This window comes from Diaphorina citri, unplaced genomic scaffold (genome assembly GCF_000475195.1).
Source record: "Diaphorina citri unplaced genomic scaffold, Diaci psyllid genome assembly version 1.1 scaffold421, whole genome shotgun sequence".
NCBI lineage: Eukaryota > Metazoa > Arthropoda > Insecta > Hemiptera > Psyllidae > Diaphorina > Diaphorina citri.
In genome coordinates, this window is record NW_007377856.1 from 41,582 (window position 1) to 62,422 (window position 20,841).

A 20,841-nucleotide genomic window follows, 5' to 3' on the forward strand; every position below is an offset into this window, starting at 1 on the left:
GGAGGGGGTTTCAATACTTATCACACCTGCCCCTCCATTTTGAAAAGCGTCTTCCCCTCCTCTGCTTTTTTTCGGGTTTCCCGATATTTTTCTTTAACGGTCTATTGTCTGGGAATTAAGTATTATCTGATAGTCCCACTTGTGCTTTTTCCCAGTCTCTTATTTTTCTCCCCCCTTGTTAAACCGCAGAAATGATATCTTTTGTTGATGTTGTAGAGTTTGATTTTCTGATGAGATAGATCGAGTTTCATCTTTCATGCTCTGGTAGAATGGAGATTTTACACGGCGGTTTTTAGTTAGGAGAGAGGGCCTGATAGTGTACTCTACAGCTATATAGTTATTGAAAAGTAGCTTTCTTTACTAGTAGCTTTAGTAAATTAGCAATACTGTGATCCAGAATCCAGATGTTCCAGGTAAATCTTCAGTGACATGCTATTCCAAAGCTACGACCCAATATTTACGTTCCGATCTACATAGAATCACTAGGTTTTAGATGTAATTTCTTTACAATAAGACCTGACTGAGCTCGTGAAGGGGTAAATAAACCAACTTCTCAAATCTTATAATAAGACCAAAATAACACTTGGTAAAACTTTCAATACCTAACTTAATAAATAATTTTTTTTATTTTTATTTATTTATTTAAATCTCAAACCCATTCGAAGAACAAAATACCTACATGTATAGGGATATAAAAAGAAGAAAAATACTTTGATGTTTATTCCTAATACTGAAACTGAAATAATACCTACCTGACATTTTTTTTCAATTACTTTACTCGTGCTTTGCCCGCTTTGTTTTAAAATTTATTAAATTTCCAAGTGTAAATTTATTGAAACCTATTGTTAGTTACGGTGGATTTGACCAATAAGAGTAAATAATAAAAAAAAATTACTAGGTATGTATAGATAGACCAAACCATCCGGAGTAAGTACAGAATTTTCCAATTTTCTCCACGAGATTCCAGTTTTTCAAAACACATGTCTTCTTCAACTGAGAATCGAGAGGGTCCATTCTTGGATTATTGACACTTTTTTTCCAAATAAAGTTTCTCTGACGACTGAATATTCTGGGATAGGTTGGTGTTGGTATGGGTGCAGCATTTTTTCTCCTCTTCAACTCTCCGAACTGCGTGTGTCAAATCTCTTTGATGTTAATTACATTTCCAACATATTACATTATATGAGAGAGAGATAAATAAAAAATCCTCTTGTTTCTAATTGAGACATAAAAAGCGCGTGATTGAGTAGGGGGTATATTGGTGGTGTGGCAGGGCGATATAAAATATGTACCAGACACGTGACTCGATACAAAGTATTACAAATATTCCAGCGGAGTAATGGATAGGGAAGTTAAAGGGAAAGTGGGTACAAAAAGACAGGAGACAAAACTTATTCCGGGATCAAAGTGAAATGACAGAACCTTCTTCTTCTTCCTCCTCCTATATCGGGAATAATGAATTGTCTCGTCATGTGTAAATAACGAGACAACTCGGTGCGGGAGGAAAAGGTCTTGGGGATTTTTTCAAACGTTTTCCCGTTTCTGTCTGTCGAATTACTTAATTGGGAGACACATCAAATAAATAGGAAGTACGGGGAAAGAGCTGCGGGAATCGGAAAAATCGTAATTTATTTCGACATTTTTTTCCGTTTTTAAAAAAATCACGATTTGGTTTATTAGTTCAGTGAATCGCAGGAATGAATTAATAAAGAAAATTATTTTGTTAAATTTTAAAAGCTATTTTTATAAATAACATTTTTGGCAGATTAAAAAAGTGATTGAAATCAAAATAGATGCATAGGTAATAATAAATGAAAAATAAATACTAAATAATAATTAATCAATAAAGCAAAACTCAATTGTTGATAAAGTCAGGTAACGTGGAAATGGTAAATATGAATAATAAACTAAACCACTTTTTAAATCAATTTCAAAAGTAACCTAAACCTAGGTATCCACTATCCACTTGCGTTTTATAATAAATGGGTACCACCAAAATTTACCTAAGATAATTAGGTACATGGCACTAAATGTAGTACCTACTTTTTCAAGTTTTTATCTGATAATGATAAGTAGTATACTTAAATAATTAAACCAACTGAGTTTTTAGCTAATTTCATTTCATTTTTTAATAAGTTATTTTTCATCAGCAATTTTTTACAGCTTCATTTTGTATTTAAATAACAAACAATATTTTAATCAAAGGCCTTTATCAAATTGATTTGAAATATTTTCAATGTTCAATCAAATTTTAGTATAAAAAAAAAGAAAAAAAAAATATTGAAGATATTTGATAGAGGGAACTGGTAACTGTTTGGGTCTTATCGTCATGAAATCGAAGGGAGAAGGAAGACAGGATACAAGAAATCCAGCCGTTCCGAGGAAGAACCTTATCCCTTCAGGATAAAATACGCCCCTGGCGGGAATCGAATCCGCGGCCTATCGCCTACAAGGCAGACGCACTACCAACTAAGCTAGCTAGGCTGGCGCTCTCAAATGTTTTGTTATGTTAACACTCTTATGAAATCTTAATGTGTGGTGCGGAGTCCTTTGTGCTGAGACTTACCTCCCAGCCTTAAATCCATCCCTCTCTAGTGAATTTTAGCACATGTTCTAGCTTTTTTTTTTTATATTTTCCTCTCTTATTTGACTGCTCTTCAAATTGGTTCTGTCAATCACATTGTCAAACGGTGTTCCAACTTACAGCATTTTTAACATATTTTTTCCCTCCAAAAATCGGGGCATGGTGTAGATAGGTTTTCAAAGTTTTCATGGGGGAAAGTGTGGGTAGGTATTACCAATGTACGAGGTAGATATACGTAAGTATAAGTTGACAGAAATATTCAATTGACTAAATTTTAAGGGATCTCATGATAAAATAGACATAGGGCACCTACTTTGCTAGAAGTCAAGCAAAAATTAACTTAGGTGAGTTGAAATTTGAAGTGGTGAGTGGTCCTATGCCAATTCCAACTTCCAACCTTTCAAGGTAGAAACAAACTATTACCTACGTGACGTGACGTGACGTGACGGTAGTGTGCGTTCAGATTGCCGCCGATTGTGTTCAGACTTTACAGCCGATTGTGTTCTGCCTGTTCAGCTTATTTTCAGCTCCAGTAAGCATTACATGCAGACCTCTTGATTGTTTGGTCAGTAGGGTGTACAGACGACGCCATATTTTTAATTCAAAAATACTTGCTGTCAGACTTTACCGGGTGAAAACCCGGGACAAATTAAACCTCTTCTGCTCGACAGGCGTTCTATTTCCCCGTGCTCAAAGCAGAGATGAGGATGTGCTAATTTCATTATGTAAAAAAAAAGTATTCCATTTTCACGTATGAACAGCATTTTTTTTCCTCTCTCTTTTTTTTTCAACAAACGTTTTTCCGGTTAATAAAAAAATGGCAGCGGAAAAAGAAAATAGGAAAAAGGTGTTTATGACAGGGCATTTATCGATTCGGGAAAAAGCTCCCCCGGTTTCCATGGAAACGCGTAACATTTTGACGAAGAAGCGTGTATTTATAGCTCGGTTGGGAGGGGGACAAAATTCCTTCACATTCCCCCCTCCCACGAAGTTTTTCTCCCTTCCTGGAGCATCCTCGTTGCTATCCAAAATACTTGGGACTTAAAATAGCGGAATTTGTCGATTTGCTTTGTTTCCCAGTAGAGCACATTAGCTTTATCTTATCTTTCTTATCTGTTTATCTGTATTCAAACAAAAGAGGGTTAAGAGCAAATTTTCTCAGCTCAAAAACTGTCCCCAAAGTTCAGACGTACTTACATAATATGTTACTAAACTTGTATACTACCTATTACTGTTATTTACCTAGACCTAGGCTATTGTCTTAAGCTTTTTCCGTTATTTTTCAACCTTTCGTCAGTACTAGCTCATCATGTATGGAGCAGATTTCATACAAAATCATCCACTATCCTTGAACAGATTATTTTACATAATACAAAATAACAAACATAGGGCCATGAATGAAAAGATCAGAATAAAGAGAGCTATTATTTATACGTTTACTATAAATTTAATACACCTAACATCTTTCGTCTGGAAGCATCTCTGAGTGTAGTTACTACAGAATGTCAGCATTCTTTATACCAGGGGTTCCCAATAAGCCTTGGCTGGCGGACCACTTCCGAAAATCAGGATCACTTCGCGGACCACCCCCCCCCCCAAAAAAAATCAATCGTATGCTAAAGTTGAATATTTTTCCAACGAAACAAGACAGTGTTAGAAGGGTTGTTTTATTTTTATTAACAAAAGCTTAACTTCAAGATACACCTACGCTGCCTCAATGAGATTTTTGCATGTCCTTTACCAATTGTGATATGCATGGTTTAATTGTGTTGGCTAAGTTCTAGCTCTGTATCTCTGTAAGATTCTTTTAAATTTGTATCATTTTGAAGCTCACAACCAGCTCCTCCTGGATGTCTTCTGGCACATCTTCAACGGAAAACCGAAAATTTACAGGAGTAGGAAAAAAAAATATATACCTATATATTATTGGACGGCTTCGCGGACCACCTGAAACCTGCCCGCGGACCACCTAGTGGTCCGCGGACCACCAGTTGGGAACCACTGCTTTATACTATCTACACATCGCTATAAACAAACATAGATAACTAACTATACGTATATTCATATTCAGATTTCAGATCGTTCTTCAAATATGCTTGATATTTACATAAATATTATATTGATATGTCTGTGACAGCCGACTTCTTGTTTTTGGATCCGAAAACTTCACTGAATTTCTCAACACTTCCTCCAATCTCCAAAACGCATGAAAATTACCCATTGGACTTTTAAAAACATATTGCCTATACTTTCCCCACTCTGTTGCCTGTACAGACAATCATACACCCACGAATGCTCGATGTATGTTAGGTATAGGTACTTGCTATTAAAGTGTTAAAAGTCCTCGTTTTTACTGCAATTTTTTCTCTATTACAAATTTTACCCAATTTAACATATTTTACCCTCCTTGTACTGTTCCTACATTTAGGTATACAGCTAGATCAGTGACTGGTTAGTTTTTCGAGGGGCAATAAGTTTTTCGAGGAGCAATAGGTTTTCAATTTGAGATCCGTTACCAAAACAATTCGTAGAGTAAACAATTTAGACAAACATCAGGAACACAATCAACCTTGTTGTATTAATTTTTTTCCCAAATAAAAAACATCTTCATTCCTGGTTTTATTTATTCAACATGTTATTATTCTGATATAATAGGTATATTTTTTTAGAGAGCTTATTATAATGAAAAATGCCGCCGATTTATTAGAAACATGTACAAAAACTAGGTATATCTATACGGGGTCGGGGTGACTCATTTCAAAGTGCTAAAGCAGATAATACTCTTTTAGCTAAATTTCCTCAATTTTATAAGAAAGAGGTTTGATAAAGGGAACTGTAACTGCTAAGATCTTGTAGTCCCGAAAGTGGAGAGAGAAGGGAGACAGGATAGAAGAAAGCCCACTGTTCCGAGAACAAATCGTTCGCCCCGGGCGGGAATCTATTTCCTAAATATGTATTTATAAATGATCAGATTGATCAGCACCACAATCATTTAGTTTAACTCTTGGATTAAGAAATTTTCTTGGTTGATTTGAACCAATGACCTATCTAAGATTCCATTTAATCCGTGTTTACAGGTTGGATTGTGGGGAAAATCTAAACACCCTGTATGTATGTATTATTTCAGAAGGACAGAGAAAAACCCGGGTTTTGAATAAGACAGAGGACTCGAGATTATTATAATATTCAATATTTTGGATATAAAAAAATCTGTAGATCTTGAAATACAAAACATGTAGTTAGATACATGAGTATTTTAATCTTGAGATGAGAAAAAAGATTAATTATATTATGTGAGATTGGTGGTAGGCATTAGGTACCTGTAGGGGTTCATTCGAAAGTAATGTACCTAAGCTTCTGTAATTTCATCATCCAGTAGGTACCTTTTGTTGGTCTTTTGAAGGTACACACCTAAGTGACCTGGGACAATTTATTGGTCAAATTAAAAAGGACTTATTAAAACTAATCTGCCCGACCAAATTTACTAGGTATGTATAGATGGACCAAACCATCCGGAGTAAGTACAGAATTTTCCAATTTTCTCCACGAGATTCCAGTTTTTCAAAACACAAGACATGTCTTCTTCAACTGAGAATCGAGAGGGTCCATTCTTGGATTATTGACTCTTTTTCTTCCAAATAAAGTTCCTCTGAGGACTGAATATTCTGGGATAGATTGGTGTTGGTATGGGTGCAGCATTTTTTCTCCTCTTCAACTCTCCGAACTGCGTGTGTCAAATCTCTTTGATGTTAATTACATTTCCCTCAACCATCGATCGATGTCGATCCACATCGATTCATAATAAATTCCCATCGATCGACGGGCGTCGACTATGACTGTGTGGACACACCTTATTGACTGTCTCAAAGTGTGATCCCGACCCTTCACAATCGTAGTGTGAAATATAATTTTGTTGAAAGGCTAATTGTCGAGAGAGATAAATAAAAAAAATCCTCTTGTTTCTAATTGAGACATAAAAAGCGCGTGATTGAGTAGGGGGTATATATTGGTGGTGTGGCAGGGCGATATAAAATATGTACCAGACACGTGACTCGATACAAAGTATTACAAATATTCCAGCGGAGTAATGGATAGGGAAGTTAAAGGGAAAGTGGGTACAAAGAGACAGGAGACACAACTTATTCCGGGATCAAAGTGAAATGACAGAACCTTCTTCTTCCTCCTCCTATATCGGGAATAATGAATTGTCTCGTCATGTGTAAATAACGAGACAACTCGGTACGGGAGGAAAAGGTCTTGGAGATTTTTTCAAACGTTTTCCCGTTTCTGTCTGTCGAATTACTTAATTGGGAGACACATCAAATAAATAGGAAGTACGGGGAAAGAGCTAATAAGCCCAAAAGTACCTCCAATGTCAACATTTCTGAAGTTTTCATTTAAGTTCGACTTTTTTAAGGGTACCTATCTATACTATCTATCTAATATGTATACAACATGGTGTATTTAGTTCATGTTACCACAGAGTCCACATCATACGTACATTATTTACATGGGTACATCCTGGGAACAATGTTTTGATGTGATAAAAATTGTCACCAGAAAAGCAGAAACATGTCACTATATCACGACTAACCTTTACAATACTTCACATAGTCAGAGTAAATATTAACATCAGTACAAGTCAAACACTACCAACTCTTTAATCTTTACTGAAAACACCATGAAAGACTTTGAAAGCTCCTTCTTTGGCCATTTTTAGTCTAACTTACTCCAGAGGATATTTCTGAATCTGCTAAGGTCTTATCGTGGCTAATTGTCTAGAATTCTGTAGAACAGAAATGACTCTCATTTTTTTTTATTATTTATTATTATTATTTTTTTTTTTAGAACAGACAGGAAAAAGACCAAACCAATCTGTTGGATAACAATAGGCCCAAAAGTACCTCCAATGTCAACATTTCTGAAGTTTTCACTTAAGTTCGACTTTTTTAAGGGTACCTATCTATACTATCTATCTAATATGTATACAACATCGTGTATTTAGTTCATGTTACCACAGAGTCCACATCATACGTACATTATTTACATGGGTACATCCTGGGAACAATGTGTTGATGTGATAAAAGTTGTCACCAGAAAAGCAGAAACATGTCACTATATCACCACTAACCTTTACAATACTTCACATAGTCAGAGTAAATATTAACATCAGTACGAGTCAAACACTACCAACTCTTTAATCTTTACTGAAAACACCATGAAACATGAAAGACTTTGAAAGCTCCTTCTTTGGCCATTTTTAGTCTAACTTACTCCAGAGGATATTTCTGAATCTGCTAAGGTCTTATCGTCCCGAAAAAGAAGAGAGAAGGAAGACAGGATAAAAGAAAGCCAACGAACCTCATCTGTTTAGGATATAATCTACCCCGTACGAGAATTGAACCCGGGACCTAGCGCTTATAAGGTATTAGACGCGCTACCCTCCAAACTTATCAGGCTGGCAATAAATCCTTTGAAATATTTTGGCTTAAACTTTTTGCCGATCTAATATGTACTTTACTAACTAGTCACTGTGTATGGTATTCTTATGTAGTACCTTTACCTAACTACCTACCTATGTGCCAGACAATCTTAACCAAGATCAGACCCACGGGGAGAAGCGCTACCCTCCAAACTTATCAGGCTGGCAATAAATCCTTTGAAATATTTTGGCTTAAACTTCTAATAGGTACTTTACTAACTAGCCACTGTGTATGGTATTCTTATGTAGTACCTTTACCTAACTACCTACCTATGTGCCAGACAATCTTAACCAAGATCAGACCCACGGGGATTTGAATCAATTCAAATTTCGTCACTCGTAATTAATTTTATCTGTTGAGCCGGAATGACAATCGTATGACACTTAGGCGGCTCAGGGCAAGATGTCCGGCAAAGTCGCCGTTTGTTGACTTGGAGTATTCAAATGAAAGAAGCCGCCCGTCTGACAACTTTGCCCGCAAGATTAACATATTTATAACAAGATTTTTTATTTGTACACAAGTAGTATTTTTCCCCTATTTCCCTCTCCTTACGACCCTTCACCTCGTTTTATCCCTCGTTTACGTCGCAAAGTTCGAGAGGGACGTTCAAATAAAGAAGGCGTGTAGAGGGAAATGTTGAGAAGTGAAGGCGAGGGAATTTTTCGTTAGACACGGTGATTCAGAAGGGAATTTTATATCATCAGTGGTGAAGATTGAGGTAAAAGTAGCAAATGTCGAGAGTTGCCCAATCGTCTCTTAGCCGTGGATCAGGTGCCAAAGGTGACTACAGCATACAGCGTAGTGTATTAGCGGGGTTAACGTCCATGACTCTCAATTTGAAAATTGGGTGTTCGAGTCGAAGTCGGTCCTAATTTTTCAAAGCTAACACTTTCTCTTTAATTTGCTGATCTGTCATCTACTAGAACTGTGGTGATTTTGTACTACCTAGGTAGGTAAAATGTTCAAGCTATTTTTCACCTAGCAATAGAGTCGGCTAAAAAATATGAAATTAAGGGAATAAATCAGTAGAAACTAGAAAATCAATGCAAACAAAGCTTTAACGCATTGAATCGGAGCATTGTGATTCCATATTTTTCTTTCCAACGTTTTTCGTCTTCACCATTATTTCCATCTCTAAAAGCTTGCAGACTAGGAGGAACGAGGAAACTTTAGCAGGGAATAAGAGAGGGGATTTAAAGCTCTTTTTAGCTTTAATATTATTTGGAAAGTAAAATCCAATATTTCGTGCTTGGATGGGAAAAAGGAGGCGCAAAGATGGAAGATTAAAATCCTCAGGAACGACGCGGCGAAAAAAGGAGGAGAAGAAAGAGAAGAGGGAGGATTAAGAGGATGAGGAGGAGAAGGAGGAGGAAGAGGAGGAATGAAGACGAGAATTCCATCCTCTCTTCCAACTATCCCCCAGTTGAACGAGAGTAGAAACAGAAGTGGAAGAACGGGAAGGAGCAAGGAAAAGTGGAAAAGATTGTGAAAGATAAGGGAAGAGGAGAAAGAGATAATATAGATAGAGATTGAGGGGTGAATTTATTCTGAAGGCAAGAAAGCGAGGGAAAAAGAGGGAGGTAAAACTGTTTTACCGGAAAATTTGTAATCTACACTACCAACCTATTACGAATTACTTACGTAATACCTAATACAGAGAGCAATAACTCTAATAGGTAAATGGAATCACCCAAGGTATCAAAGGTTAGTATTTAAATGGTCAATTTTATGGTCATTAGATAGTTTGCCTGAAACTGAAGGATGTATTAATTAAGCTTTAAAACAATTCGTCAGAGTGTTAGACAACTTGTAAAGTTGGTGAGACACCAAGATGAAAGCTTTTCACTGTCATACCTACTCGAATACGAGGTACCTCTGTGTATACTAATGGTACTTGTACGTACTTTTTGTTCTTTGTTTGGTATACTTTTGTTTTTGTTTAGTATACCTACTTTTGTTTGTTCATTAACCTCAAGTATTGAGTAAGAGGGTACAATATTGAGCACACCCCCGAAGCTTTTGTTTGGAACTTTTTTTAGCTCCTCCAATTAGTTTTTCAATGAATTTCTTGACCTTAATTTTTTTCGCCTTTTCTTCAAACAGGCAGGTAGGGGGTGTTTTTTTTTTTAAGTTCTGAGAAAAATGTACCTAGGTACATTGGAGAAACTTATTTGAAAGAAATCAAGATTACGAAGAAGAAGAAAAAGAAAGAGAAAGAGAAGAAAAAATCTACGTATTACCGATTTACGAAAGCTTATTCTCAGTAAAAAATGCACCATTATTGAAAGATTCCGAGAAACTTACTCAAGTAATCCTCAAAAAGTTAGGGAAATTTCTTGATAACAGAGAATAAATTAGATTTGAAATGATAAAGAAAGCTTAGTAATCACTTCCCTCCTCCCCATTCTTTTGAGAAATGAAGCTAAAGTTTTGACCCTGAAAAAGAAACTTTGAACAAAGAACTAGTAAAGTTTAGTAGATAGATAGTGGAAAATTATGTAGGTATACGAGTTAAGGTATGATAAATAATTATATAAGAAAACATTCAGAAAATGGTGAGGTATGAGAATCATGTTAAGTCGGTGGTTATTTCAAAGAGAGCCGGCCTCTGATTGAAAATTTGCTATTTTTTGCTGAAAAATTCCAAGAATTAAAAGAGTCTGTCTCTCAGGGAGATGTTTTAATATATTTGTTTACCATGGAATATGCTTTTGCAGCCAGGGTATATTGAAGTTGAAAATTGGCGAAAGTACCCCACAGAGGTCGATAATAAAATACAGCTCTACTTATGTGATATACAATTCAATATTTCCATCACTTTCAGCATCAAAAACTCTCTCCACCACCCCTGAGTTCCATCAAAGACAACCCTCCAAATTGCCCCTGAAGGCCTGAAGTTTCAACTTAAAATTCCTCACGAGCATTTCACCAGTGAGAAGTGAGCATTCTGACACGCTGACGTTCTCCGAACTTCAAGGATGAAAAGAGTCAAAACCTTGGGGTAAAAATTTCATGGGGTGAAAAGTGGAAAGACACGAGGAAAATTGGGGGCTGAAGTTGACGGAAAGAAATGAGAATCGAAAGCATTTTTCATAACAGCTAGTCTCCCTCCGATAGCAATTTATTCCACCTTTTGCCCTCTGGACTTTTGACATTCCAGAGAACTTCATTCTTTTCAACACCATTGCAAATCAACCTTAGGGAGATGGTGGATGGGTGGAATTCAGTGGTGATGGGATAGAAAGAAATATATCTCTGGAATTTTGACTTTTTTGAATGGAGAAACAAGGTGGCAAAAAGATGATTATGTTCATTAGATAGTGAAAGCAATTTGAGGTTTGGAGTTTTGGCGTCTCCACTAAGCACGAGGTTTTACAAAGTCTTCCTTTTGTCACCTAATCGTTGGACTTATGGATTTCCAATTTATTAATGCCATCTTACAAATTATTGATAAATTGGTACCTATTTAATACTCTATCCCAGGCAATTCTGGTTCATTTCAAATGATCATGTTAATGTTATATTTCTCTCTTATGATCAACGTGTTATTCCCACGGTTAAAGTTTGCTCTTGTAAAACTCACACACACTTTGATCACATGTACGAGTAATTCTTACATGTAAATAATCTGTCGGTGGATTTCTTGAAAATAATTTCATTAAATTGACATTTCGAGATAAATACATGAGCGTTTATACATGTTTGTTGATATCCAATCATTTTTGACGCACTACAACTCTTTTCTTTCGTATGGGACATAAAGATAGAGTGCGATATAATTTGTGGTTAATTCAGTGTAGGTATGTAGTTCTTTGTGAAGTTTCAGTTTTACATCTTCGGATATCGAGTTGAATAAAAAGTACAATACAAAGAGCAGAGGGGAGAAGTGGCGTCACCTCAAAATGTACTCTGAGGAAGGGTAAACCAAATGGAGTAACGGGCAAATATATGTAATTGAATAGTCAGTCACCCTTAACTGGGGTACACAAAAGGATCACTTCTATTCTAATACTTACTTACATTTAGAAATATCTCACACTGAAGAATAAGAAATTTCGTATGAGGAATTGACCTTTTTGTAAATTGATGGTAGGTACCCTTCTTTGGTTTTCATTTTGAGAAATTCTTCATATTTGAGCAATCCAATTTTGCGGTTTGGCTCCGAGTCCACTTAGTTTTCCTTTCATGTCCAAATTAGAAAATCTCATCCAATGGCCGAACGTTAATTAACCCGGTGTCCGGAGACGTTATTTATTGTAGAAATTCGAAAATGCACATTTTGATTTAATTGGACGGAACGTGTGATTGATTGAAGTTATTCCGAATTAAACAAATCGTGTCTAATTGTACTCATACAGGGTGAGTGTAAAATTAATTGTGGGGTAAATAGTCCACATTGATATTGGAGAGCTGAAAAATTCTGATCTTGTAGACAAGTGCATTTGAATATTGGCATTTTCATCTAGGTAACATCAGAGGTTTCACATGAAAATGTGAGTTATTTGATAAATGGGTAAACGTGTCTAATTGTACTCATACAGGGTGAGTGTAAAATTAATTGTGGGGTAAATAGTCCACATTGATATTGGAGAGCTGAAAAATTCTGATCTTGTAGACAAGTGCATTTGAATATTGGCATTTTCATCTAGGTAACATCAGAGGTTTCACATGAAAACGTGAGTTATTTGATAAATGAGTAAACATCTCAACTAAATACCTAATTTGGTGAGTATGCAAATTTTGAAACGAATTTAGATTCCACAAAACATAAAGGTACCTACCTATCGAAAGGCCTTGAAAGCTTTGAAAAACTTGGTTGATCTATGTATCTCTTACTCTTAACCATCAATCTAATGAATCCAATCACAATCTAAAACACACTCTTATTTACCATCACTGTATGGAACCAATCCAACTCATCCAAGTGTCTACCCATTTCACCCTGTCGAATTCATTGCAATTATATATTTTCGCGTCTCAAAATAAACCACACAGCGCACTTGTACTTTCCGTACGTATATTAAAGCGCCGAAAATAAATTACAATTTGCCAAAAATTCGTCGTGGTGTGTCTAAATTATTTCGAATTCATTTGTTGTTCGGTGCGCTTTCTCCTTATCCCCCTTTTTTTAAATTTAAGCCAGGTTTTTATTTATAATTTTGTTGTTCGGTGCGCTTTCTCCTTTTCCCCTTTTTTTTAAATTTAAGCCAGGTTTTTATTTATAATTTGTGAATTTATTCTGTACCAAATACAAAAAACCTTGTTTAGACTGCGGTACTCGTCTTTAATTTAGAACTTTTGAAAAATAGGGACCACCCTACTGCGGGAGTAAAGGGACTATTCAGTCTCATTTCGGCAGTATAAACAGGGTATATATTCTATTCTATTCTAAACATTGGAAACGGGATACCATGTCAAGTACTAAATTATGACTAAAATAAGAAGAAAATATTTGACTAAATAACGACTGAATTTAGTCACGTGAAGACGAATTTTCTTCTTATTTTATTATATTTTATTCTATTCTACTTCTGTTTTCAGATATTACGAGACTGGATCGATAAAGCCGCGGGCGATAGGCGGCTCCAAGCCTCGCGTGGCCACCAACGGCGTAGTTACCAAAATAGCGGATTACAAGCGCGAATGTCCGTCGATATTCGCGTGGGAGATCCGCGACCGTTTGCTGGCGGAAGGTGTTTGCAATAACGACAATATTCCTAGCGTAAGTCATCCGTGTTTTGTACTCTTTCTTGCATGGTTTTTCAAAGAAATCCTTTTTTTGTGTACCTTCCCTTATCTCATGGTTTTTAGCTAAGTTCCCTTTAGAGAGGAGCTATTAATTTTTCAAAGTTATCCTTGTACTTTTTTGTAGGTACCTTCCCTATCTCAAATTTTAAAAATATCTAAATAGGTATTAGATATGTTTGTAGGTAATTGATTTTGGTTACGAACGCCACATAGGTAGGTACTCGAAATAGCCATAAGGTAGGAATTATAGATACAATCGCGTGAAATGGAAATACAGGAATGTGGAAACGCCCAAACATTCCAATTCTTGTGTGGCGGATTTTTCTTTCCTTAATTCTGCCTAAATTTGCCGTCAAGGACTCATGAATCGTGACAAATATAATTATACAGAAATGACATCAAAATTACACGCTCTATCTGCATTGATATCTGATAGTTAGAGCATAGGTATTTAACATTGGGGTTAGGGAAATATGTTACACAGGGAAAGGGCGAAGGAACTACATATATGTGTTACGAACCTGTGTTTAAACTTGACAATTTTCTACGGCTTCAGTTTTTGTGACCTGTCGTAACAATCGAGTGGCATGGTAACTTAATATTTCCCCGTTCTCACTCAATATCTCTTTCTTTTCCCTTTCCTTCTCCTTCCCCTCCCCTCCCTTACCCTTGATCCTTCCCTCTCTCCCTAACCTTGATTATGTGTCCAACTCTTCTCCTCAGTCCTTTCTTCCATCCCTCTTATTACATTTCGTAATAGATCAGTTGCCCTTACTTGGGTGATGTTTCAAAGTCATAGAGCAGGAAGAACGAGGACCAACGGAATTTTCTTTTTCTTCTACGACTTCTAGATCCCGAGATAAATCGATTAAAAAAATGCCGGTATATCGTGAATTTTGACGTCACGGCATACGCTCCCATAGGCGATGACGTCACCTTCGTAATAGATTAGTTGCGCTTACTTGGGTGATGTTAAAGTCATAGAGCAGGAAGAACGAGGACCAACGGAATTTTCTTTTTCTATGTAGATCCCGAGATAAATCGATTAAAAAAATGCCGGTATATCGTGAATTTTGACGTCACGGCATACGCTCCCATAGGCGATGACGTCACATCAAATGTCCCGAGCAAAGCTCCCTCGCAGGCAACGCATTAATGTGTTTGTGCGCATACGTTTCTTCGATGACGTCACATCAAATGTCCCGAGCAAAGCTCCCTCGCAGGCAACGCATTAATGTGTTTGTGCGCATACGTTTCTGCGCAGTTCTTTCTGCTCCTAAGGTAGCGCGCTTGCATAGTGGCGCTACCTAACGGACGAAAAAAACAACTGCGTAAAGTTGACGTCACACACATTTCAACTCTTTCATTAGAGCGGAAAATAAAAATTGAATTTTCGACCTTTTACAGTTATTTTTTCGGAGTTTTGACCTCGTTTTCCCATCTTTTTACATAGGAATCGACCATTTATTTATAATTTTTACTCATTTGCAACTGCTCCAATTCACAAAAAAGTTCACCACCACATGTGGAGTTTACCTGTATAATTGGATATATTGATTTCTACCTACATTAGCCTGTGTGGCTCTGGAGGAGATGCAGTGAAAAAGAGAGTAATATGCAAACGACAATAGTAGAACAACTAGGAATAGGAAGGGAAAATTGATGAATTTATTAGTCAGATAGAAAGAAAGAGAAAGAGAGAGAGAGACAGAGAGAGGGAGAGAGAGAAAGAGAGAGAGAGAGGGAGAGAGATAGAGACACACAGAGAGAGAGAGAGAGAGAGGGAGAGAGAAAAAGAGAGAGAGAGATAGAGAGAGAAAGAGGAGAGAGAGAGAATTGGCGAACCTCCATAGTCCAGATTTCTCCTTAGAGGAAACACAGTTTTCTCAACACAAGCTTACCAGTACATTATTTATAAGCGGATTCCAGAGAAAAACTTCCAACCACTCTCCACACACTCGGAAAAAGCTCAAACTTTCCTCTCCCTCATGCAAACCCGAAAAACACAAGCACTCCGTAGAGAATTCAAAACGGAGAACAAAATAATAACCGAACCTCTGTAAGTATACAACACAACTCAACAACTCCACTTGCCTTTCAACAAAAGCTCATGAAAAATGCAGACAAATGCTGTGGACGTGATGGCTATGCAAAACAAAACAACCCTCTTACTGGAAAAAATATATTTACTTTGCTCTGAGCCCACCATGTTGGGAAAACCCTGGGCAATTTTCAATTCGAGATCTGTTTTCTACAAGTCTTTCTTTATTTGGAAAAAGCTGGGGCGTAACAGTGGTCCCCAGAGGCAATACTGCTGTAATTACCCACATCCGTTTTTAATATCATGGACGGTGGATTTCTTTTTTTTTTTTCAAAATGGCGTCCCTGGTGTATTCAGCACTTATTTTTTCCATCGATGATTTTTTTTTTTTCTTTTTGAGCTCTAAAGTGACAGTACAGCGATGTTTCTCAAGTCTAATCCGTTTTGGAATTATAAAATCTCTCAAAGTTTTCAGTGGAGGCTTGTGAAAAAAGAGAGGCTTAAAAAGTCTGAATTGTATTGGAAATAGGTAGATTGCCTTCTTGATCTCTTTTGTGTGCTCATCTGTGCATGTTGTCAGTATACCACGTATTCTTCTCGTCGCAAATGTCCTGTACCTATAAAGCGTCTTCTAAGATGTATGGTTGCTTTTATCAGATTGAATAGCGATGCTATTTCGAGTGAACACTTTATTTTGATTTTCACAACTTAAAACATCTAGAAAACTGAGTGGATATATTGCCATTACTATAGGATATTAGATATTACGATTTATAAAAATAATAAATAATTTATTTAATTGTATTCAGATTGAATTATATGAAGAGTTCGCCACTGAGAGAAATTGTAACCCAGGACATTCTTCAAATATTTCCCCCATAATACCTATACCAGACTTGAGGTTGTTTGTCGGTGAGTCAGACCATAGTAACTTTATAGTATGTAAGGAGGACTCAACAAAATTAAGGTTGGAAGATGAGAAAAGAAAGGTGGTTAGGTTGAAGAGGGGATAACCAACCAAAAAGGAGAGAAACCAGAGGAGGTTACCAAAGACATGTCCATTAAGGTGATTTAGATGAGATAATAAATAAGGAATATAGGTAGGTATGATAATTAAGTAGGTAATTAAAACAAATGTTAGGTAGTAAAATCGTGAATTAGACACACATCTTTTACTCGTTGGCCATTTTCACAGCAGCTGATAATGATGGCACCGGAGTACCTAATAAGGTCTGTCATAAAATATTATCATAATAATAATAATAGATTATATCACTTCCTTATAATATACCTCACAGATAATCCGAGTTATGTATAAATATTGTCAGACGTCATTAAAAACCTCACATTACTTGTGTACAATAGTAAGTACATCGGGAATTTTGGCATCTCCACTAACAAAAGTATAGGAGTAGTGGAGTACACGTGTGGAAGACTAGTGGAAGTTCTGGCATCTCCACTAATCTTTATTTTGGGGTTTATAGATAAATATACGAGTAAACGTCAAGTCAATTGAAGTAAATATTACCTACCTTCACCTGAAAAAGGAAATGGAGTTTTGGCATCTCCACTAATAACGTTAGGTTTTGTAATTTGTAATGATAAAAGTATCAAACATGCCAACATTAGTTTTAATCAAAGTTTCTTGCATTTAAAAAAAGATCTTTTTTTTTTGTCCTCCCTTTAACCTTTTAATAAAAGATCATACTGATAACCAGTCCTCCCTTTAACTTAACTAGAGCACCAACCAACCCCAACGAAAACAGTTAACCACTTATGCAATGAAAGGAAAAATCTCTAGCTCTTCGTTTTGAAAATGTTAAAATGGCGAAGGAACTATGTGTTACGAACCTGTGTTTAAACTTGACAATTTTCTACGGCTTCAGTTTTTGTGACCTGTCGTAACAATCGAGTGGCATGGTAACTGTGAAGTTTTTAAAAAGTTCTTATTGTTGTGGCAAAATGGTAGAGCTAGAACTGTCAACAAGATTTTCAAGAAATGAAATTTATACTTTGAACGAATCTTTTGACTAACATGGAAGTTTTTGAAAACCCTATTTACGAAAAACGGTTTTCCTAATGATGACATTTTTAAACGTTTAGGGTAATATGCTTGATTAACATAATCAGGTAGGTAATTAATTTAGGATTTCAATTTCTTAACCTATCTATTTACATTAAAAAAAGGAGACCTGGCAAAGAAATGTACATAGGCAATATAGGCATGTACTTACGTATTTACGTATTAGATGTAGAAATATAGTCCTTTAACTAATTTGGTTGAATTTTGCAGTCCTCAAATAATTTTGAGAGTAAAATCCAGAGGACTTAATTAAAATTGTATCTACCTTTCAGTTTCTTTTTTCAGTAGGTAGGTAGGTATTGCATTTTTTTTTTTTTTTTTTTTTTTTTTTTTTTAAAAAATCCATAAAAAATATGCTTGATTAACATAATCAGGTAGGTAATTAATTTAGGATTTCAATTTCTTAACCTATCTATTTATATTAAAAAAAGGAGACCTGGCAAAGAAATGTACATAGGCAATATAGGCATGTACTTACGTATTAGATGTAGAAATATAGTCCTTTAACTAATTTGGTTGAATTTTGCAGTCCTCAAAACATTTTGAGAGTAAAATCCAGAGGACTTCATTAAAATTGTATCTACCTTTCAGTTTCTTTTTTCAGTAGGTAGGTACCTATTGCATTTTTTTTTGACAGAAATCCCATGAAAAAATTCTCTACCTTATGCCAAACGGACAGAAAAGAAATTACCTATTTCGTTAAAAAAAGGGAAACTTTTGCAGGAGGAAATAAAATGAATGTTGAACAATTTCTCTCAAGTACCTATCTGTACTTATACTGTGGCATCATTTTTTGTATTACCTACTCATTAGGATCTGAAGAGCTTCTCTTATTATACTCTGTAGAAATTCAGGAAAGAATAGAAAATACCTACTGTAAGTACGAGAGGAGAAATATTTTTTTTTTTTGTAGAAAGAACAAGCAATTCTTTTCAATATAGCTACCTAAATAACTTGTACAGAGGTAGGTAAATAACTTACGAGCAAGAAGATATAACCTTGGCGACTACATAATTATGCACAACTACATAAAGAGGAGAAATAAATATATATATTTTTTTTTGTAGAAAGAACAAGAAATTCTTTTCAATATAGAAACCTAAATAACTTGTACAGAGGTAGGTAAATAACTTACGAGCAAGAAGATATAACCTTGGCGACTACATAATTATGCACAACTACATAGATTTCCAAATATTTAAATACCTACATACTGAATTTCCTAAGCGCCAACTGACTTTTCCCAAGTATTATGTACTCATATGTCTGTGTGCTGAAATCTGACTAATTTTCAGGGTTTTGAATTTAACATAAGGCTTGGAAAGCAAAAACCCTTGAGTGTTGCAATGATGGGACTGAATAGAAGTAAGCTAGCGCGCTTGCATAGTGGCGCTACCTAACGGACGAAAAAAACAACTGCGTAAAGTCTGACGTCACACATATTTCAACTCTTTCATTAGAGCGGAAAATAAAAATTGAATTTTCGACTTTTTACAGTTATTTTTCGGAGTTTTGACCTCGTTTTCCCATCTTTTTACATAGGAATCGACCATTTATTTATAATTTTTACTCATTTGCAACTGCTCCATAGTGTCTATTTGGTCTTCCTTTCCTTCTCCTTTCATTTTCTCCTCCTTTTTCTCAATCTTTAGCATTCCTCACTATTTTTTGTTTCTTTTTTCCTCCTCCTCCTTTTTCTCCTCCTATATTTTCTTCTCTCCTTCTCTGTTATCCGTCATACCTTTCTCTTCATTTCCCATAGTCGTTCTTTCCTTGTCCTCCTTGCCCTTTCTTCTCCTCCTCCTCCTTTTCTTCTCCTACCTCCCAAGTGAAGTGAAGCTCAATGCTTGAATTTGAATACCTGGATAATTATGCAGGTATTCAAATTCAAGTATGAGCAGGTACTTACAAATAATTTCTTTGAAAGGTAAAAAAAAAACATATACGGTACCTAGATTATATAAAAAGGGAAGAGTAGCATTTTCTATACCTACTTACCCGTACATATACCTAATCATCTCATACGGCTTCTATGTAGGTACTAGGTAGGTATATTTACATCACTTTACCTCAAAATACAGGAGGGGAAAGTTAGAAACCTAATTAAAAAAATCGCATTTGATGAATGTAAAAACAACTAAATAAGGCAATAAAAACAACACAAAAACACAAGTTAAAAACAAACCTAAGAGCTAAGTTTGTTCATAGGAGGAGTGGAAAATGGGGGATTTATTTTCCTAAAGTTGGGTAGACTTTTTCCTGAATGGAAAAATCTCCCGCTGGGATCTTTTCACGAAAGTAAAGTGGAGCTTTTCAGCAGCTTTTTACGAGGAGGAATACCCCAAGTTACAAACATACCTAAGAGCTAAGTCTGTTCATAGGAGGAGTGGAAAATGGGGGATTTATTTTCCTAAAGTTCGGTAGAGTTTTTCCTGAATGGAAAAATCTCCCGCTGGGATCTTTTCACGAAAGTAAAGTGGAGCTTTTCAGCAGCTTTTTACGAGGAGGAATACCTTTAGATTTGTACTGTGGGGGTTTGTCTATCTGTTTCACAAAAAAGTTCACCACCACATGTGGAGTTTACCTGTATAATTGGATGTATTGATTTCTACCTACATTAGCCTGTGTGGCTCTGGAGGAGATGCAGTGAAAAAGAGAGTAATATGCAAACGACAATAGTAGAACAAATAGGAATAGGAAGGGAAAATTGATGAATTTATTAGTCAGATAGAAAGAAAGAGAGAGAGAGAGAGAGAGAGAGATAGAGAGAGAGACACACAGAGAGAGAGAGACACAGAGAGAGGGAGGGAGAGAGAGAGGGAGGGAGAGAGAAAAAAAAGAGAGAGAGAGAGAGAGAGAGAGAGAGAGAGAGAGAGAGAGAGAGAGAGAGAGAGAGAGAGAG

At 36.0% G+C, this 20,841-nt stretch overlaps 1 protein-coding gene across 1 annotated transcript in view; it reads left to right on the forward strand.

The window, feature by feature from the left end:
- Nucleotides 1–20,841, forward strand: part of LOC103508662 (paired box protein Pax-6-like) — a 94,524-nt gene that overhangs the window by 37,924 nt on the left and 35,759 nt on the right. Inside the window, exon 6 of the mRNA XM_026823202.1 lies at nt 13,609–13,789. Within this exon, the coding sequence (XP_026679003.1) occupies nt 13,609–13,789 (181 nt within the window). The remainder of the gene's footprint in view (nt 1–13,608; nt 13,790–20,841) is intronic.